General features: G+C 42.9%; 1 protein-coding gene across 1 annotated transcript in view; it reads left to right on the forward strand.

Annotated features, from left to right (window-relative positions):
- Positions 1-14,327, forward strand: part of CDHR1 (cadherin related family member 1) — a 42,864-nt gene extending 28,537 nt beyond the window's left edge. Inside the window, exons 13-17 of the mRNA XM_059477402.1 lie at positions 1,005-1,169; positions 3,211-3,278; positions 5,797-6,025; positions 6,911-7,165; positions 13,776-14,327. Coding sequence (XP_059333385.1) covers positions 1,005-1,169; positions 3,211-3,278; positions 5,797-6,025; positions 6,911-7,165; positions 13,776-14,327 — 1,269 coding nt within the window. The remainder of the gene's footprint in view (positions 1-1,004; positions 1,170-3,210; positions 3,279-5,796; positions 6,026-6,910; positions 7,166-13,775) is intronic.
- Positions 14,328-14,773: the final 446 nt, after the last annotated feature.

A 14,773-nucleotide genomic window follows, 5' to 3' on the forward strand; every position in this document is an offset into this window, starting at 1 on the left:
ACCAAACCATTGTTTTTGGTGTTACCCATTTGGGCTCAGCCCCCTCAGAGCTCAGGACTGATGGCCTAGTGCTGATCCTGTGTGATGCAGACACTGGGACAGACCCTGGGAAGGTCCCAATGTCTCTCAGTACCCATTGTTGAAACTGCTCTTTCTAGCCTACAGAACCACCACAGACCACAGACCACCTGAGCTTGCTGCTCTGCCAGCTGAGGCATCCTACTGATGCTTCCCAAATCCAGCAGATTTTGCTCAGTTAGGAGCAGACAGATACAGTAAATGTTCAGTTAACTCTATGTGATTGTCCCTCTTTTCAGATGAGCAGTTATAAGAATGTCTGATATCAGACAGCTCTGTTCTCCTCAGAGACAGTGAGGCAATACAAAAGCCCTCATTTTATCTGATAAAGTCCTAATTAGCATGAGGCAATGAGGGTAGAAGTGCCGTGAAGTCAGTAGTAAAGTCCTCACAATCTTTGGGAAATGGGACTCTGCTCTACATGCCTGACCATCCAGCATTTGGGGTGGGAGTAATGCTGCTTCAAAACAACTGGTTCTCTCATCTTTTTTCCCTGTTTGGTGCAGTTTATTGTTCCTGACTTCTTTCTTGATGAAGAACTTCCTCTACAAAAGATCACAATTAAGTTTACGTGCTTATTCAAAATAATTCAGTGGTTCCGTTTCCCAAAACTCTAGGAGCTGCCCGGGGATGATTGTTTGTCAGCTTCTGTTCTGGTTTTTGGATGTGTGTTGGTTAGTTATGACTAATCACATCTGTCACATGAAGTCTAATATGAATACACAGGTTTGAAGGCCTCTTGACTGCCCATCTCAAGCAAGCACATACAAATAAGCTGAGGCTGCACGCAGACCTGGCTCATCATCTCCCTGGTTCTGAGCTCCAACCAGGCTAAAATGCACTGATGGTGCCACAGATGGTGGAGGAAGCTCTTTTAAGAGAACTAATAGCTGCTTTGTGGTGATTTCTGGTTTTTCTCTTCTTAGCTTCTCGCAATAGAGGTGAACACACCAGAGAAATTCAGCTCGACGGCCGACGTGGTGATTCGCTTGCTGGACACCAATGACAATGTCCCCAAGTTCTCCTCTGACTACTACATTGCCAGGATCCCTGAGAACTCCCCAGGGGGCTCCAATGTAGTTGCTGTTACAGTAAGTTTCATTCACCTCTTAAGAAATGTTCTCTTTTCTGGGTGTCTGTGGAAACAGTTTAAGTACCTTAAAAATAGTGGACAGGGCAAATAGCAAATCTTACTCAACATTTGACTTCTGGACCAAACTCCAATTATTTTCCAGAATCAACCTGAACAAAAAGCACTTTGGGAAAAAATAAAAATAAAGTTTTAGGCAAATATTATTTAGAACAAGGGCCATCTGCTTTTAAGACAAATCCCATGGCCTTTGAGTATTAAGAAAGCTTCAGCCAAATCAGTGTCCAGTGGGAAGATTCAGTTATGGCCAAGTGGAATTGGATTTACTGGATTTGCTTGCTTAAGTATGAGTAAAAAGAAAACAAAATGGCTGCTTAGTTCCTCCTCTTGGGAGGAACCTGGCTGCTAAAGGAATCATGAAACAGTTAATGAGGGCAAGAATATAAAATGAAAGTGCTCAGTACTGAGAAAAAAAGATCCTTATGTATGCATCTTCTCACAGTGGGGAAAAATATGCCTATAGATTTTCCAGTATCTTGCATTTTCATACAAAGAAAGTCAGGGTTGTTACATGGGCCCTGAGTGCTGGAGGAGCATTTCCAACTGCTTCTCTCTAATGCAACTGCTGAGACTGGAAAATGCCCTCATGTCACAAAGCCAAGAAAGCTCCTGGCCACCTGGGCCTTGGTGGGGGCTGCAAGTCACCTTGCAGAGGCCACACAGGTAAGGATGGTGCAGGCAGGTTGCCAGAGATCTCCAGCAGAAGCTGGCAACATGTAAGAAAGATGATTAAATAACCAGAATAATAAAGTGCTGAAGGCAAATTTTAGCAATGGAAGAATCAAAGAACTGAAACATAAACAATAGAGAAAAGGTTATTGCATGAAACTAATAAGAAATCTGTTAAAGACTCTTAAACATAACTATCTTTGAGGTAAAAGGAATAAAAAAAATCTAGGATGCGGATAGCAAAAAAAGAAGAGATTTAAAAAATGTTTGCAGAAGCAATAAAACTTCTGAGCCAAAGTGCACAGGAATGTGTAGCTGAAGGAGCCCATGTACAATTTAGTCATGTGCTGTCAACTCAGTACTTGGATGTTTCAAGTACTCAGAATGGCAATTCTGGAAGAAGTCCCAGGTATGCAGATGTTTTAAGTGAAGTCAAACAGTACTAAACTAGGCTGTGGTCAAAATCATGGGGTTAGAGAATCTGACAAGCTCATGCCAAAGAACAAAACTACATCTACCAGTAGGGCTGCAGGTGTGTTATGTTAATCATGCAGGAATCAAAGACATTGTTCCAGTTCTCAGATATTTAAACAGGGAGATGAATGAATCAACCAGCACCACCATGAATTTTGATGGCCAGATACAATGGTGTAAGACCTCCTCAGAGCTATCAGAGGAGCAGGAGCTTATGGAAATAGCTGCTACCAAATCAATAGTTTTCCTAAGCCTGAGCTAAGAAAGGAAGCCAACAAGAGTATGAAACAAAGACATCATCTGGTAGCAGTATATGCATTATTAAAAGTCACACAGGCACACGAGTGATTAAAATATAAACAAAGCTGAAATACAATGTATAGATCGAAACATTTGTTATTCATTACTATAAATTGACTTAATTAAACAAGCAGAAGATTAAAAATACAATATAAGAAGTAAATAATTTTGTCTAGGGAATATTCATTAATGTTTAACTGATAATTAGGAAGGTCTGAGAGCTGGCAGTGTGTTCATGTCACTGAGATTATCTCCATCTCTATCAAAGGAGGAGGAGGTAACTGTGGATGGATGGGGCCATCTAGCGTCACTCTCTGTGCCAGAGCCCCCGGGCACAGGGACAGCATTCCTGGGGCTGATAGGGACATTTCCTGGTCTTAGGTTGTGCACTTTCTAGGTGGTTATTTGCTCATGAGGTTTCCCACTAAAAATGTGATGGCAAGGAGAGTCAAAAGCATTTGGGCCTGTTAAAATAAAAATGAAACAGTTCTTTTTCCATTTTAGTAAAGTAAAACTCTCTCTTTTTTTCTTTTCTTAAGGCTACAGATCCAGATTCAGGGCTTTGGGGAGAAATCAAGTACTCTATCTATGGAACAGGAGCAGATCTGTAAGTAACAAGTAAATAAATAAAACTACATAACCTCTAAGTAGCGTTCTGAAAGAATTTTAAAAGAAAGCTAGCAAGGTCATTCTTGGTCTGCTCATTTCCAAGGACATTTATACCATGTTCTTTGTGAGTTCTGTGAACTGCTGCTGAGATCATTAAACATCTACTTCATCGACCTAAGGAATTCTACCCACAAACCCCCAGAGATACAAAGCAGCTAAAGTATCAATACACAGGATTTGTTCAATCACCATTTGAAAAATACTTGTAAGAGAGAGAGAGATTTTTGGTCTAGTTGTGAAAAGTCAGTTCTACAGAAAAATAATTTCTTAGGTTTTTTCCCCTTCCCTTTCCATATGGCTTTACAAATAGCTCTTGTCAAGATAAATCAAGGAAGACAAGATATTCAAGGATATACACTTCAGCTTTGGAGGTCAGCTGCACTGGCTGTTAAAAGCCTTTCATATATTTAAATATAATAGTCCTGCATGAGGAAAAAAGGAATTTGATGCTTACTTGATTTGGTAATAATGCCTCCCTCCCTCTCCCTGTCTTTGGGGACAGTGCTGGGGGTAGAACATCTTGAAACACTGGTTCCTTCACACCATGTCCATCCCAGCCCTCAGACGTGGCTGGGATCAGTGACATGGCTGTCACAGATATTCCTGCTGGAGCCTGCATTCTGCAGGGCAGGATGCTGGAAATTAATGAAAAGCCCGAGCTTTTCAGGCACTCATCTCAAGAATCTTTTTTCCTCTGTACATTATCCACCTGGAGCTAAAGCTGAATTCTTCTTGTTGAGGTGAAAACCATTTAAGAGGCACAATCAAAGTCCAAAATCCAAGATGTTAAGGGTGAGCCTCTTCTGTAGCCAGAAGGATACACATTTGGGAGCATTTCCACGATGGATTATTTTGAGCTCTTCACTAAGTCTTTAAGCTAGCTGCTAACTGCACAGAGAGAAGCAAGAAAAGGTCATGTCATGAAGGCAGACCTCTTAGGTTTAGAATGCAGCAGCTGGTGGAAAGACGCTTGAGAAGGTTGTTGACAAAGGATTTAGGGGGAAAAAAATGTAAGCACAACTTTATTCTGATTGGCATTATGAAGCTGCTCAGATTCAGTGTTCTTATGCTGTTGAATGAAGAAATTATGATGTGAACTTTTCTTTTCCTTCTTAAGTATTTTTGTTTCTTTTTCTCCTGCCAGAATGGCATCACTCTGCAAGGCTGGATTGATTTTCTAGCCCTGGCACCTCTAGAAGTGCTGAACACACAGTTTGATGCAGATAGGAGAATTTCAGCCAGAGGCACAATGTTTCTGTGTTGGATATTACATCAGTGGGTGTGCAGTTGTGTGGGCAGAAAGAGGAGTTGTACTGGAGTAAGAGAAATAGTGTTAACTGTTGAAGATGAAACCCATCTGATGGCAATCCTACTTTGGTAATCCAAGCTGCCAGTGGGAGCGCTTTTATTCTTCCACTAAAATGGGAATGATGAGAGTGCTGTCTGCATGGTTAGGCCGGGCTGAGTGCTGAGGAGGCAGCACAGGCACTTTCTCCTACACAGCTATTCCCACCTACAGGTCTTGGATTTCATCAAAACTTATATTTGTATTTAACAGGGTTGTGAGAACAATTGAAAATTCTAGATTGCTAAATGCCCCTTTTATCATCACTCTCAATGGCATTCAGAGCTGGAATACAGAAAATATTTTGCTACCCTGTACATTGATCAAAGGAAATATAAAAACTTTCATCTGTTGAAAGCTTGGAGCCTACAGTGGCAGTCCATTTTAAAAAGACACTTTTTTGGTATCTCCTCTATAAATCCAAACTTTGGGCTGACACTTTTGACAGTGTCTCTGTAATTACAAATGTGTAAAACTGAACTTGCAACAGATAAATCTGAACACCCACTCCATCCTAGTGTCAGTCTATGGAAAAATGGTTATTTTTGGAAAAGATAATTTGCTCTGTGGTTTGGGAGATATAAGAGCAGATTTTTTTCCTACCCGTTCTGAGAAGTGAAGACCTTAAATATGATATGCATCACACTTCTTTTATATATTTAGGTGACATAAATCAGTCTTAATTTATGCAGGACATAATCTATTACAGTGTACTTATAAACTTTCAGTTTAAAAGTACACTGTACTTTTAAACTGAAAAAAAAAGTAAAAAAATAGGCTTAATGTTTTTCCTTTTAATGCAAGAAAATCACTCTGGGAGAAGGCCATCACACTGAGCATTTACTGAGGACAAAGACTTTTAATGGAAAATGCAGCTAAAATGGCACAAGAGAAAGAAAACCAGGAGACACTGACAGTTCTCTGGTTTTCAAGCCTAAAGGAACTAGACAAACACCAGGTAGAGTGAAAGATTTGGAAACATCACCCAGAGAGGAATTAGGTGAAGAATGCCAGTGTCTGGGCACAGCATTTCAGTCTTTACAGCCTGGAGCAAAGGTGGGATCTAAACATACATTAAGTGACCAAAAGTCTTCTCCTGCTTCTTTTCCAGGTTCCTAATCCACCCATCAACAGGTATAATTTACACCCAGCCCTGGGCTGTGCTAGATGCTGAAGTGAACTCGAAGTATAATTTCTATGTGAAAGCAGAGGACACAGATGGGAAATACAGCTTGGCTGAAGTGTTTATCACCGTGCTAGATGTCAATGACCACTCTCCAGAGTTCAATGAAAACATCCAGGAGAAGACAATGATCATTGGGTCACCAGTGAAGATAGAGGTGAGAGATGGCACCCTGTGTCACAAAGCTGAGTGCTTTAGAAAAGCCCTGGCTCTGCTCTTTATTCTCAGGGGTCATGATGAATGTCTGAAAGTTGTCTTTTCTTGCAGCTTTATTTTGCACATCCATTTGGATGTAACAAATGGATTAAAGTGTAGAATTATAGTATTTACTGACTGCTGAGAAGGAGAAATAAATTCTATAGGCAGAATATAAAGTCCTGTTACAGTATTTGAACAATCAGCTGGGTACAGTCCTGGATTATACAGTGATCACAAGAAGCCCAAACAAGATAAGTGAATTAAAGGGTTTTGAACACATAACCTTTCTGACACCCCTTTGTGTTCAACCACACAACTTAGTTCCCTTCATTTTGAAGAACCTTATCCAATAATCCAGTGCGGAACAGAAGGTGAAAAAATGCAATAACAATTCCCAGGCTGAACATCCTATTTACACACATTTAAATGCACATCATGATGCCTGATCACACGACACAGAATGTTTGTAGAATAAATACCACAGCACAAAAATTAAGGCAGCTATAGTTTATGGCATGGAGCCAATCCCATTGTTCTTTATCACTTCACATTTGTCCCCCACACTGTGTGAGAAGCTCCCAGCTGAGGACCATTTGCATTCTACAGATAGGTACAGTTCAGTTTTTTCCTCTGATTTTATTTCATCTCAGATAGAAGTATTTTATAAAGAAAGGAGCCTAGTCCTGCTGTTTTTCACTAGAAAATGTAGCCTTCATTTCCAAGATGAAATGAAAGCAGCCCAGTCATGGCACAGATGCTCTCAGAAGTGAATGCTCAGAAGGTGTTTGTCCTCAGGCAAAGATACAAACAATAACACCTTTGTTTTTCACACTTCCCCTATCAGGCCATAGACCAAGATGCAGAAGAACCCAACAACATTGTGGATTATTCCATCATGCAAGCAGATCCAGCCAATGTGTTTGACATAGACCAAAGCACCGGGGAGATCAAGCTGAAGTCCTATATCCGATCTCTGGACATCATCCACAACATCACAAACAATAAAGACTGCATATGGTCATTGGTGGTCCAGGCCAAAGACAGAGGCTCCCCATCCTTCAGTACCACAGCAGTTCTGAAGATTGATATCACAGAAGAGGTAAGCAAATGTTTCAGAAAAATCCTTCTGGGAGACAATCCCTGAAAGGCACCAAAGGGTAGACATTGCTTGCTCCATTTCTGAGACTTGCTTGCCAGCTCTGTTTTGCAGAGTGTTTCTATAGCCTTGTGGTGACGTTGGATTCTACAGCCACAATTGTGAAAGATATTTTGATATCATGTAATTTATATTATGCTCCTACCTTTGTACCTTGCAAAGGTACAAAGGTAGGAGCATAATATAACTGGGAGATGAGTTTTATGTTAGAGATTGTTAGATATGAATTAAGGTCTATAGACTTCTGAGAGTAAAGGTAAATCCCAACTGCCAAAGTTCTGCTTTTTTATTTTCATCCAGGAGAAGGAAAAAACCCTTTTTCCTTTACAAAAAATGAGTGGAAAAAAGCTGGGGGCAGAGTGAACTAAATCAGAGAAATCAACTTAAGTGACATAGGAAAAGTGAGAAAAAACTTTACAGAAATGCTTTAAAGTACATAGAACTTTGGATGGGAGTTCAATAATTGCAATATTATTAGCAGATGAAACAAGACTCTAAAACAGTCTTGCACATGTAGGTTGAGATTTTCCTTAGTCCAGCTTTTAAGTCAGCTGAAGAACAAGCAGCGATTTATGGTGTGCAGCACACGCTTGCACAATTCTTATTTATTGTAACTGCCTTGCCATGCCTTTAAGTAGGTGCCAGCAGGGAGGAAATGGGCTTTAAAGCAGATGAGAAACACATCATTAACCTGACAGTCTCTGGACCACACACATAAACAGGGCAAAGATGCAAATCTCATCTTGCAGAGAGCAGCTGGCCTTCTCTTTGTTTGGTCACAATGCTCCCACTGCTTTTAGGTCTGTTATAATCTTTCTCTGTTTACTCCATCTCCTCTCATTCCCCTGGTACTCTGAGGCACATTCATATGATAGTTTTTGTACACAGTTCAGAGCCTGCTGGACTGCCAGGGGACTTGAGTGTGCCCCAGCAGGGCAGTGCCTACATGGGGCTGCCTTTGGGGCCAGCCAGCCCTGTGAGTGTGAGCTGGGCTTGCTGCTGCAAGGCTCTGCCATGTGGAGCTGGGGGACTCCAGGGTGTCTGTGGTGAGTCTAGAGATTTAGCTGTTCTTACAGATACAAAGGAAATGCCCTGCGTAACACTTGGATTTCTCATGGAAATGAAGTTTTGGTGGGTTTTATGCAACAAACAAGAACTGCTGCCCACAGCCAAGAGTGGGAGTAGTTGCCCTCCCTGCCTTGCTTCCAGGCTCCTCACATGCTGCATGTTTCAGGAGTGCATGGCAGCAGGTGGACCCAGGCCCAGGCCTCAGACATGTCCCTGCTGGTGGCCACCAGCCTCCCCTCCCTCCCGGGTGAGCTGGAAACCTCTCTGTCAGCATGTGGGCTGGTGGGTGTGAGTGGAGGGAGGGTGTCCCACACCTCCCTGCTGGAGGACATCATGTCCCTGAACCAGTTTAAGAAGGACACCTAGAAGGAAAACAAAAGTAGCTGATACTTTGGGATAAGGAGTTTCCTGAATTTTCTTCTAGTGCTTGAAGCAATAGCAGTATCTGATGGAAGATGGTGTCCTGTATGAAGTCCCCTGTCTGCTCCCTTTTCTCCCCCTCCAGGGGTATATATTTGGCACAAGGTGAGGGAGAGCCCTCCTCATAAAGTCTGAAGGGGAAGCAGAGAGCATGTGATGACATAGATTTACTCACATACAGTTCTTTTCCTTTTTCCCATGCTCTTCTTGATGCCAAGTCCCAACAGAGAGTCTGAGATAGCAACAGCATCTTCTTTCTTTGAGTAGGTTTCTTCAGCAGGATCTGGGCTACTAATCTAGTGTCACATCCTCCATGACCTTTTGTACATGTCTCTATTACTTCTTCCATGGCTTGTAATGATTTGGGTTGGTTGGATTGGGGGATTTTTTATCCCATAGCATCCCATCTTTTTTGCAGAAACAGATTTCAGTTTGCAGGTACATGAGATGCAGTGCCAGTGTCCAAAAGCCCTGGTCACCACCTGTGTCCCAGGGACAGACAGTCACTGCTAACATTTTGTGAAGAAAACAATCTCTTGGTGTAGGCATGTTGCAAACACACACTCTCTCTCTCTCTTTCTCTGAAGCTGTTACAAATGTGCATTTCATCCAGCTGTATAAAGGCTCTTATTTCACTGTTTGGTGGGCATTTATGTATTACTGATTTTGGATAAGGAGGATATTTTTGAATGCATCCTCTAGAGGATTCCTGCAGTGTTAATCGCAGTAAGTAATTAAACAGGCATATTTTCTGATTAACGTTTACCATTGCAATTAGCAGAAGTCTGTGCCCTTCGAGATGGATGCCTTGTGGCTAAGTTCAGCAGTATTGCACATCAAAAGGACCTTCTCTTGGAATAATAGAGTGCTAAAAGAATCCAAAGGCCTTTTAATTTAACTGAGTCTGATTTTATGGAAATTGGCATTGAGGGGCATCTCTTAATATCCTGTCCTTTCACAATAAATGAAAAATGCTCTTTCACAGAATGAAAAAACATATGCTGGAAAAGCCAGTCTTTTTCCATCCATATGTCTCACTCATAAATTGATTCCTCCCTGATATTTTCAGAGAAGGCTGATTCCCACTCCTGTTCCTGAAAGTTGGCCTGATGGGGGCATCCCTTGGCCTCTTGATGACTCCACTGAGGTTCTGCAAATGTAGAGGGGGCGTTTATTTACACCTCCTCACAGGCAGAGCCTGAAGTCCATATTTAGATGGCATACTCTGTAGTTCTTAATAGCTTTGACCACTCATTTAGACTTCTAAATATAGCTGGTGAGTCTCAGTTTTAGATTCTCTTAACTGAAAGGTTCAACAAAAATCTCTGAAGTAACATGGAGATCTTCTGTTTCATGCTAATGGCAATCATAGGAGCTGTGGCTGCTGGCACTGAACAGCCCTTGCCACATTTGCAGAGCAGTTAGCCTCTTCTTTCCACAGTTTCATGGACTTGAAATGAATATTGGTTTGATTTGAGAAGTCTTGCTTCGTGCTGGTGTTTGTATTGCAAAGTGCTGCAAACACAGCCTTCATATACAGTGACAGCACTGAGCTTTGGGATAAGCACTGCAGGGGCAGCTGGTGTTCTACCTCGGATCAGGAGTCACTTCTGAAGCAAATCTCCTGATCATCCCCACATGCTGTGGGATGGCCTGCGCCTCACATAGCTCCAAGCACACAAAGTGGATTCTTTCAGAGGAAAATGCGTTTTGGAAGCACACCTAGTGTGCCAGGGCACCAACAGGCAGCCCCTCCCTGCAACCAGGCTAGAACAAAACCCCAGAAACACTGAATGTGTGGAAGTGGGCTCCTCAGAAGCAGCTGGTTCATTGCACAGATTGTACAGATCCACTTGCTCAAGCCAACAGAGCCCAAGTTGCCTGTAACACAATCATTGAACCAAACAGTTACGAAGGAGTCCAACTCCAGCACTGCCAAGTCCATCACAAAACCATGTCCCTTAAGTGCCACATCTACAAATAATCTGCAATAGCTTGGGCTCTTAACAGGTTTGCCTACTTACTTAGACTCCTAAATATAGCTGGTGAGCCTTAGCTGCTCTTGTGATTGAAGAGCTCAACCACATTCCTTCTGGGTCCAGCTTCTGGATACTTGGCCCACGTGCTCTGCTCACTGCAATCCATGCATTAGGAAAGGCTCTTGAGAAGCTGCCACAGCCAAAAAATCCCCAAAAAACAGCAGAGCATTATCTTCTGTGAGCAGTGGTATTTTGGTATTTTAACTCCCTTGATGACTGTTAAGGAGTGTTTCTTCCATGTCCCAACTCACAGAGATGTGACAGCTTTCATTTAATCATGTATCTGCTCTTATTTTATGTGTACCAGAAAAACCAGTACCCTTCAAAATGCAGCAAGCCTTTTAGGAAAAAACAACAGCTTCAGCAATTCAACAAATAGTGGCACTATTTGTTGAGCTGGCTACATCACACTGCTGGTAATCAACACAAGGACTTGATGTTTTAAATGTGCACTTCCTGTAAGTCTCTCTGCAGCCTGCAGATTATGACATTCCTGGCCTGTATTGCAAGTTATTCCTTCTATTTATCCTGCCAGTGTCATGGCCATGACAAACAACCTCTCCCACTGTGTGCTTACAAAATGTCTGATGTTTTTATGCAGAACAGTTGTTGTCCAAGGCTAATTCCAGGCAAAGCTTTGTATAGTAGAGGTCAAGTAACTAAAATAGAGGCTGAACCAGCTAGCTGTTAATGGGTTTAGTTTTGGTATTAATCATCTCTTCATCACTGGAAGCTCTGAACAGATGCCAGATTTTCTGAGGCCAAGCAACTGAATGAATGCCAAATGTCAAAACTCTCCATACAATTTTTTATCTGTTCTTACCTCTGCAGCTGTAGTACATGGGCAACATGTATTTCTGTCTAATCTCATTTATTCAAGGTTTTCAAATACCTAGTCAAATACTCTTCAGCCATCAGTGCCTTCCTATAAAATAGATCTTGACAAAACTCGTAACAGGTGGACTCAGGTCACATACTACTTAGCAGGGTTTATCTGACACTTAATTTATCTGACTTTCACATGAAGTTAAGTAAGCCAGGGTAGAATTTCTATCATCTGATGGGATTTAAGTACAAAAAAATCCATGTAATGCAGAACAGCAAAGCTGATGTGAGTCTAAGCTCCACCAAAGTCATGGGCTGCTTTGCTTTAAGTTTCTAGTTCAGGTCCACTCCTAATTAAGTACTGGAAGAACTCTCTGTACAACAAAATGATGAAAATTTGTCCCTACCAGCCCAGTGACATGGTCTGTGAGTTCCACTAGCATTTCTTTGCTACTTTCTTGTTGGCAATGGGACACATTCAGGGTAGGAGAAGAGTGGGCTTGATAAAGTGTTTGAGATATGTTGTGAAAAAAAAAACAAATTAAGGCAAGGAGGTGTTTATTAGCTAATTTACATGCCCCTAGTTTATGGATGTGATATTAATGACAAGAGGTACTCTGAAGCACACTCTGGGATACTCTTAGTCATCTTCTCCCACAGACTGGGGAGGGCAAAGAGATGGGCATCCTAGATTAGAGTCACACAGGGAAATCCATCTGATCTACAAGTCAGAGGTTCAAGTCCAAGCTACTGACAAGGTTTTCCTTATACACACTGTCTTTGAAACCTATTTTAGCATATGGTAACTACTGCTCCAGAGGGGTCCTTTTCTCCCCATTGACAAAGAGCTGGGAGCTTAGACCTCTAACTAAAACACAGCTCACTGGACATGCAAAGTTTGGGTGGATTCCCTCCTGTAGTCAAAGACAGGGGACTAGGGCACAGTGGACAGCCCTGTCTTTCTGCAGCCACACATCACTCTATGACCAGCTCTCAGTAACCACACCTGAGTGTGAATGTGCCATTTCTGAAGGCTCTCCTGGCCTTACACAGCACTATGTCTGTTCAGACACCACCTGTATTCACAATGAACTTCTCTTGGAAATGCAGTCCAAGGATAGGCTACCACACCCTGAATAAGGGTGATCTATGTGCCATGCCTCTAGGCTTTATTCCCCAATCAGCCAGGTGTTTATATGTGCTTCCTAACTTCTGGTACTGTTTCTGGATTCAGTTCAACATCATTGCAACCGCCTCCTCTCCTGTGCCTAAGTTCAACACTTAGCTCCCTTTATTTTATAGGCTCTCTATCCTGTGCACATTTCAGCCTAGTTCCCCAGCTGTATTTATAATAGATACTGGCCTCTTTCAAATATAACCATGTGAGGGTTGACCATTTCTCTTATTTTTGATATTTCCAGATCAAGTCCAGGGTAAAATCCTATATTTTAGGCCTCAAGAAGCGTCCATGGACAATATATGGAATATGCATGAGTGGCGTCCTTTCCACCATTTCTGTTACAATGGTGATCTCCACCATCATGTACTGGAAAAGTGTGAAAAGATCCAAGCTCCACCCGCAGGGCAAAATCCGCAAAATTATACGGGGACCTCCAAGACGCACAGTGTGCTGAGCTGGAAAGTGAACTGGCCATTCATTTGTCCTTAATATGCCATATGTAGCTTATGTCATTGCTGATTTCTTCTCTTTCTATAAACAAAGCTCTTTAGCTCCACTTATGTCCCCTACCTCAAAGAGTTTTGTTATGTCTGTAAAAGAGTACTTGAAAACAGAATGCAGCACATATCTGCTAACTACTCACTGACGTTTTATAAGCAGAAGCTTTCTCCTAATCCTTTTCAATGCCATGCTCAGTAATTGAGCCAATTATTTTCTTGCTCCATTCTTGCAAGTTAAACACTATGGTGACATGCAGGAATCTGCCCTAATTTGGTGGCAGTACTTCTGTAAGCTTTTGTGTTCAAGTCATCTACCTCACAGTACTATAATGTTTACCCAGTCTCCAGCCCCATCTAAATTCTCCACCCCTGGACTGGACTGGCTGTGTGACTCTCATAATTTTTTATAGACAACTTCCGTCAATCAGCTCTACTTGTAACATATTTTGGACAAATGAAATTTCTGGGTCACTGTCTGTCCCCTGGAGTAAGTCATGTGTTTTCTTTGTACTCCTTTACAGACTCTTCACAAAGGGCCTATGGCCGCCTTTTTGATGCAAACTAAAGATAACCCCATGAAAGCCTTAGGAGTGCTAGCTGGTGTCATGGGCATAATGGTGCTGATAACTATCATGATCTCTACTGCCATGTTCTGGCGCAACAAGCGGTCCAACAAAGTCATGCCGGTGAGGAGGATCATAAAAAAGAGACAGGTGCCGCCATCCCGGACGGTCAGGATGGAGTGGCTGAAGTTCAAGAGGCCCAGCAACGCTGCAGAGAAGTTTGTGGTTGAGGAGGATGTGAAGAGCCTGCACAATGAGAACAGCAACAATAACGTGCAGGTTGTCCCTGTGCCGCCGGCAGCCCCCGTGCCCCCGCCACCCCCTGCCCTGGCTCCCCGAGGCGATGGCCCAGGGTGGCGGGTGCCAACCGTGTCCGGCTCCCTCACTCCCAAGCACATCATCAAGCCACCGAAGAAGAAAGGTCACAGCAGCACCCACAACGCCCTTGTGTCAGAGCTCAAAATGAGGTTTGAGAAGAGGAACGCAGCTTTCGGGGAGCCCCACATCTAGGTGCTCTCAGCAGCCCCAGAGACTGCAGACGGTGGCTGGGAATGTTTTTACTTGCTGTCTCTTCCCTGTGTCTGTCAGCACCCTGTGAACCAGAGCAGCTTCTCGCTGTGATAGCCACCCCTCACCTTCTGCAAGCACCATCATGACTGCTGTTCCCTTGGCCATGTCCCATGGGCCCTCCTGCAGCTGAGTCTGCCCACGGTGCTGAGTGTGCCAGCCACAGTCTCCCCAGGTGAACAGGGACTCAGGCTGCCCCTGGTTTGGAGGTCTCTACCCAGAGCTTGGGTTTTCAAACAAGAGGCTCTGCAGCCAAGACCCTGGTGGATGCTTCTTCTGACCTGGTCTGGCAGGTGGGTTTGAGGTGTCTGAAAACCCATCACTTCAAATCCCAGACCCATTTTTGAAGATGTGGCAGCAGCACGGAGTCAGTTGCAGGTCTCCTACAG

This window comes from Ammospiza nelsoni, chromosome 8 (genome assembly GCF_027579445.1).
Source record: "Ammospiza nelsoni isolate bAmmNel1 chromosome 8, bAmmNel1.pri, whole genome shotgun sequence".
NCBI classification, from domain to species: domain Eukaryota; kingdom Metazoa; phylum Chordata; class Aves; order Passeriformes; family Passerellidae; genus Ammospiza; species Ammospiza nelsoni.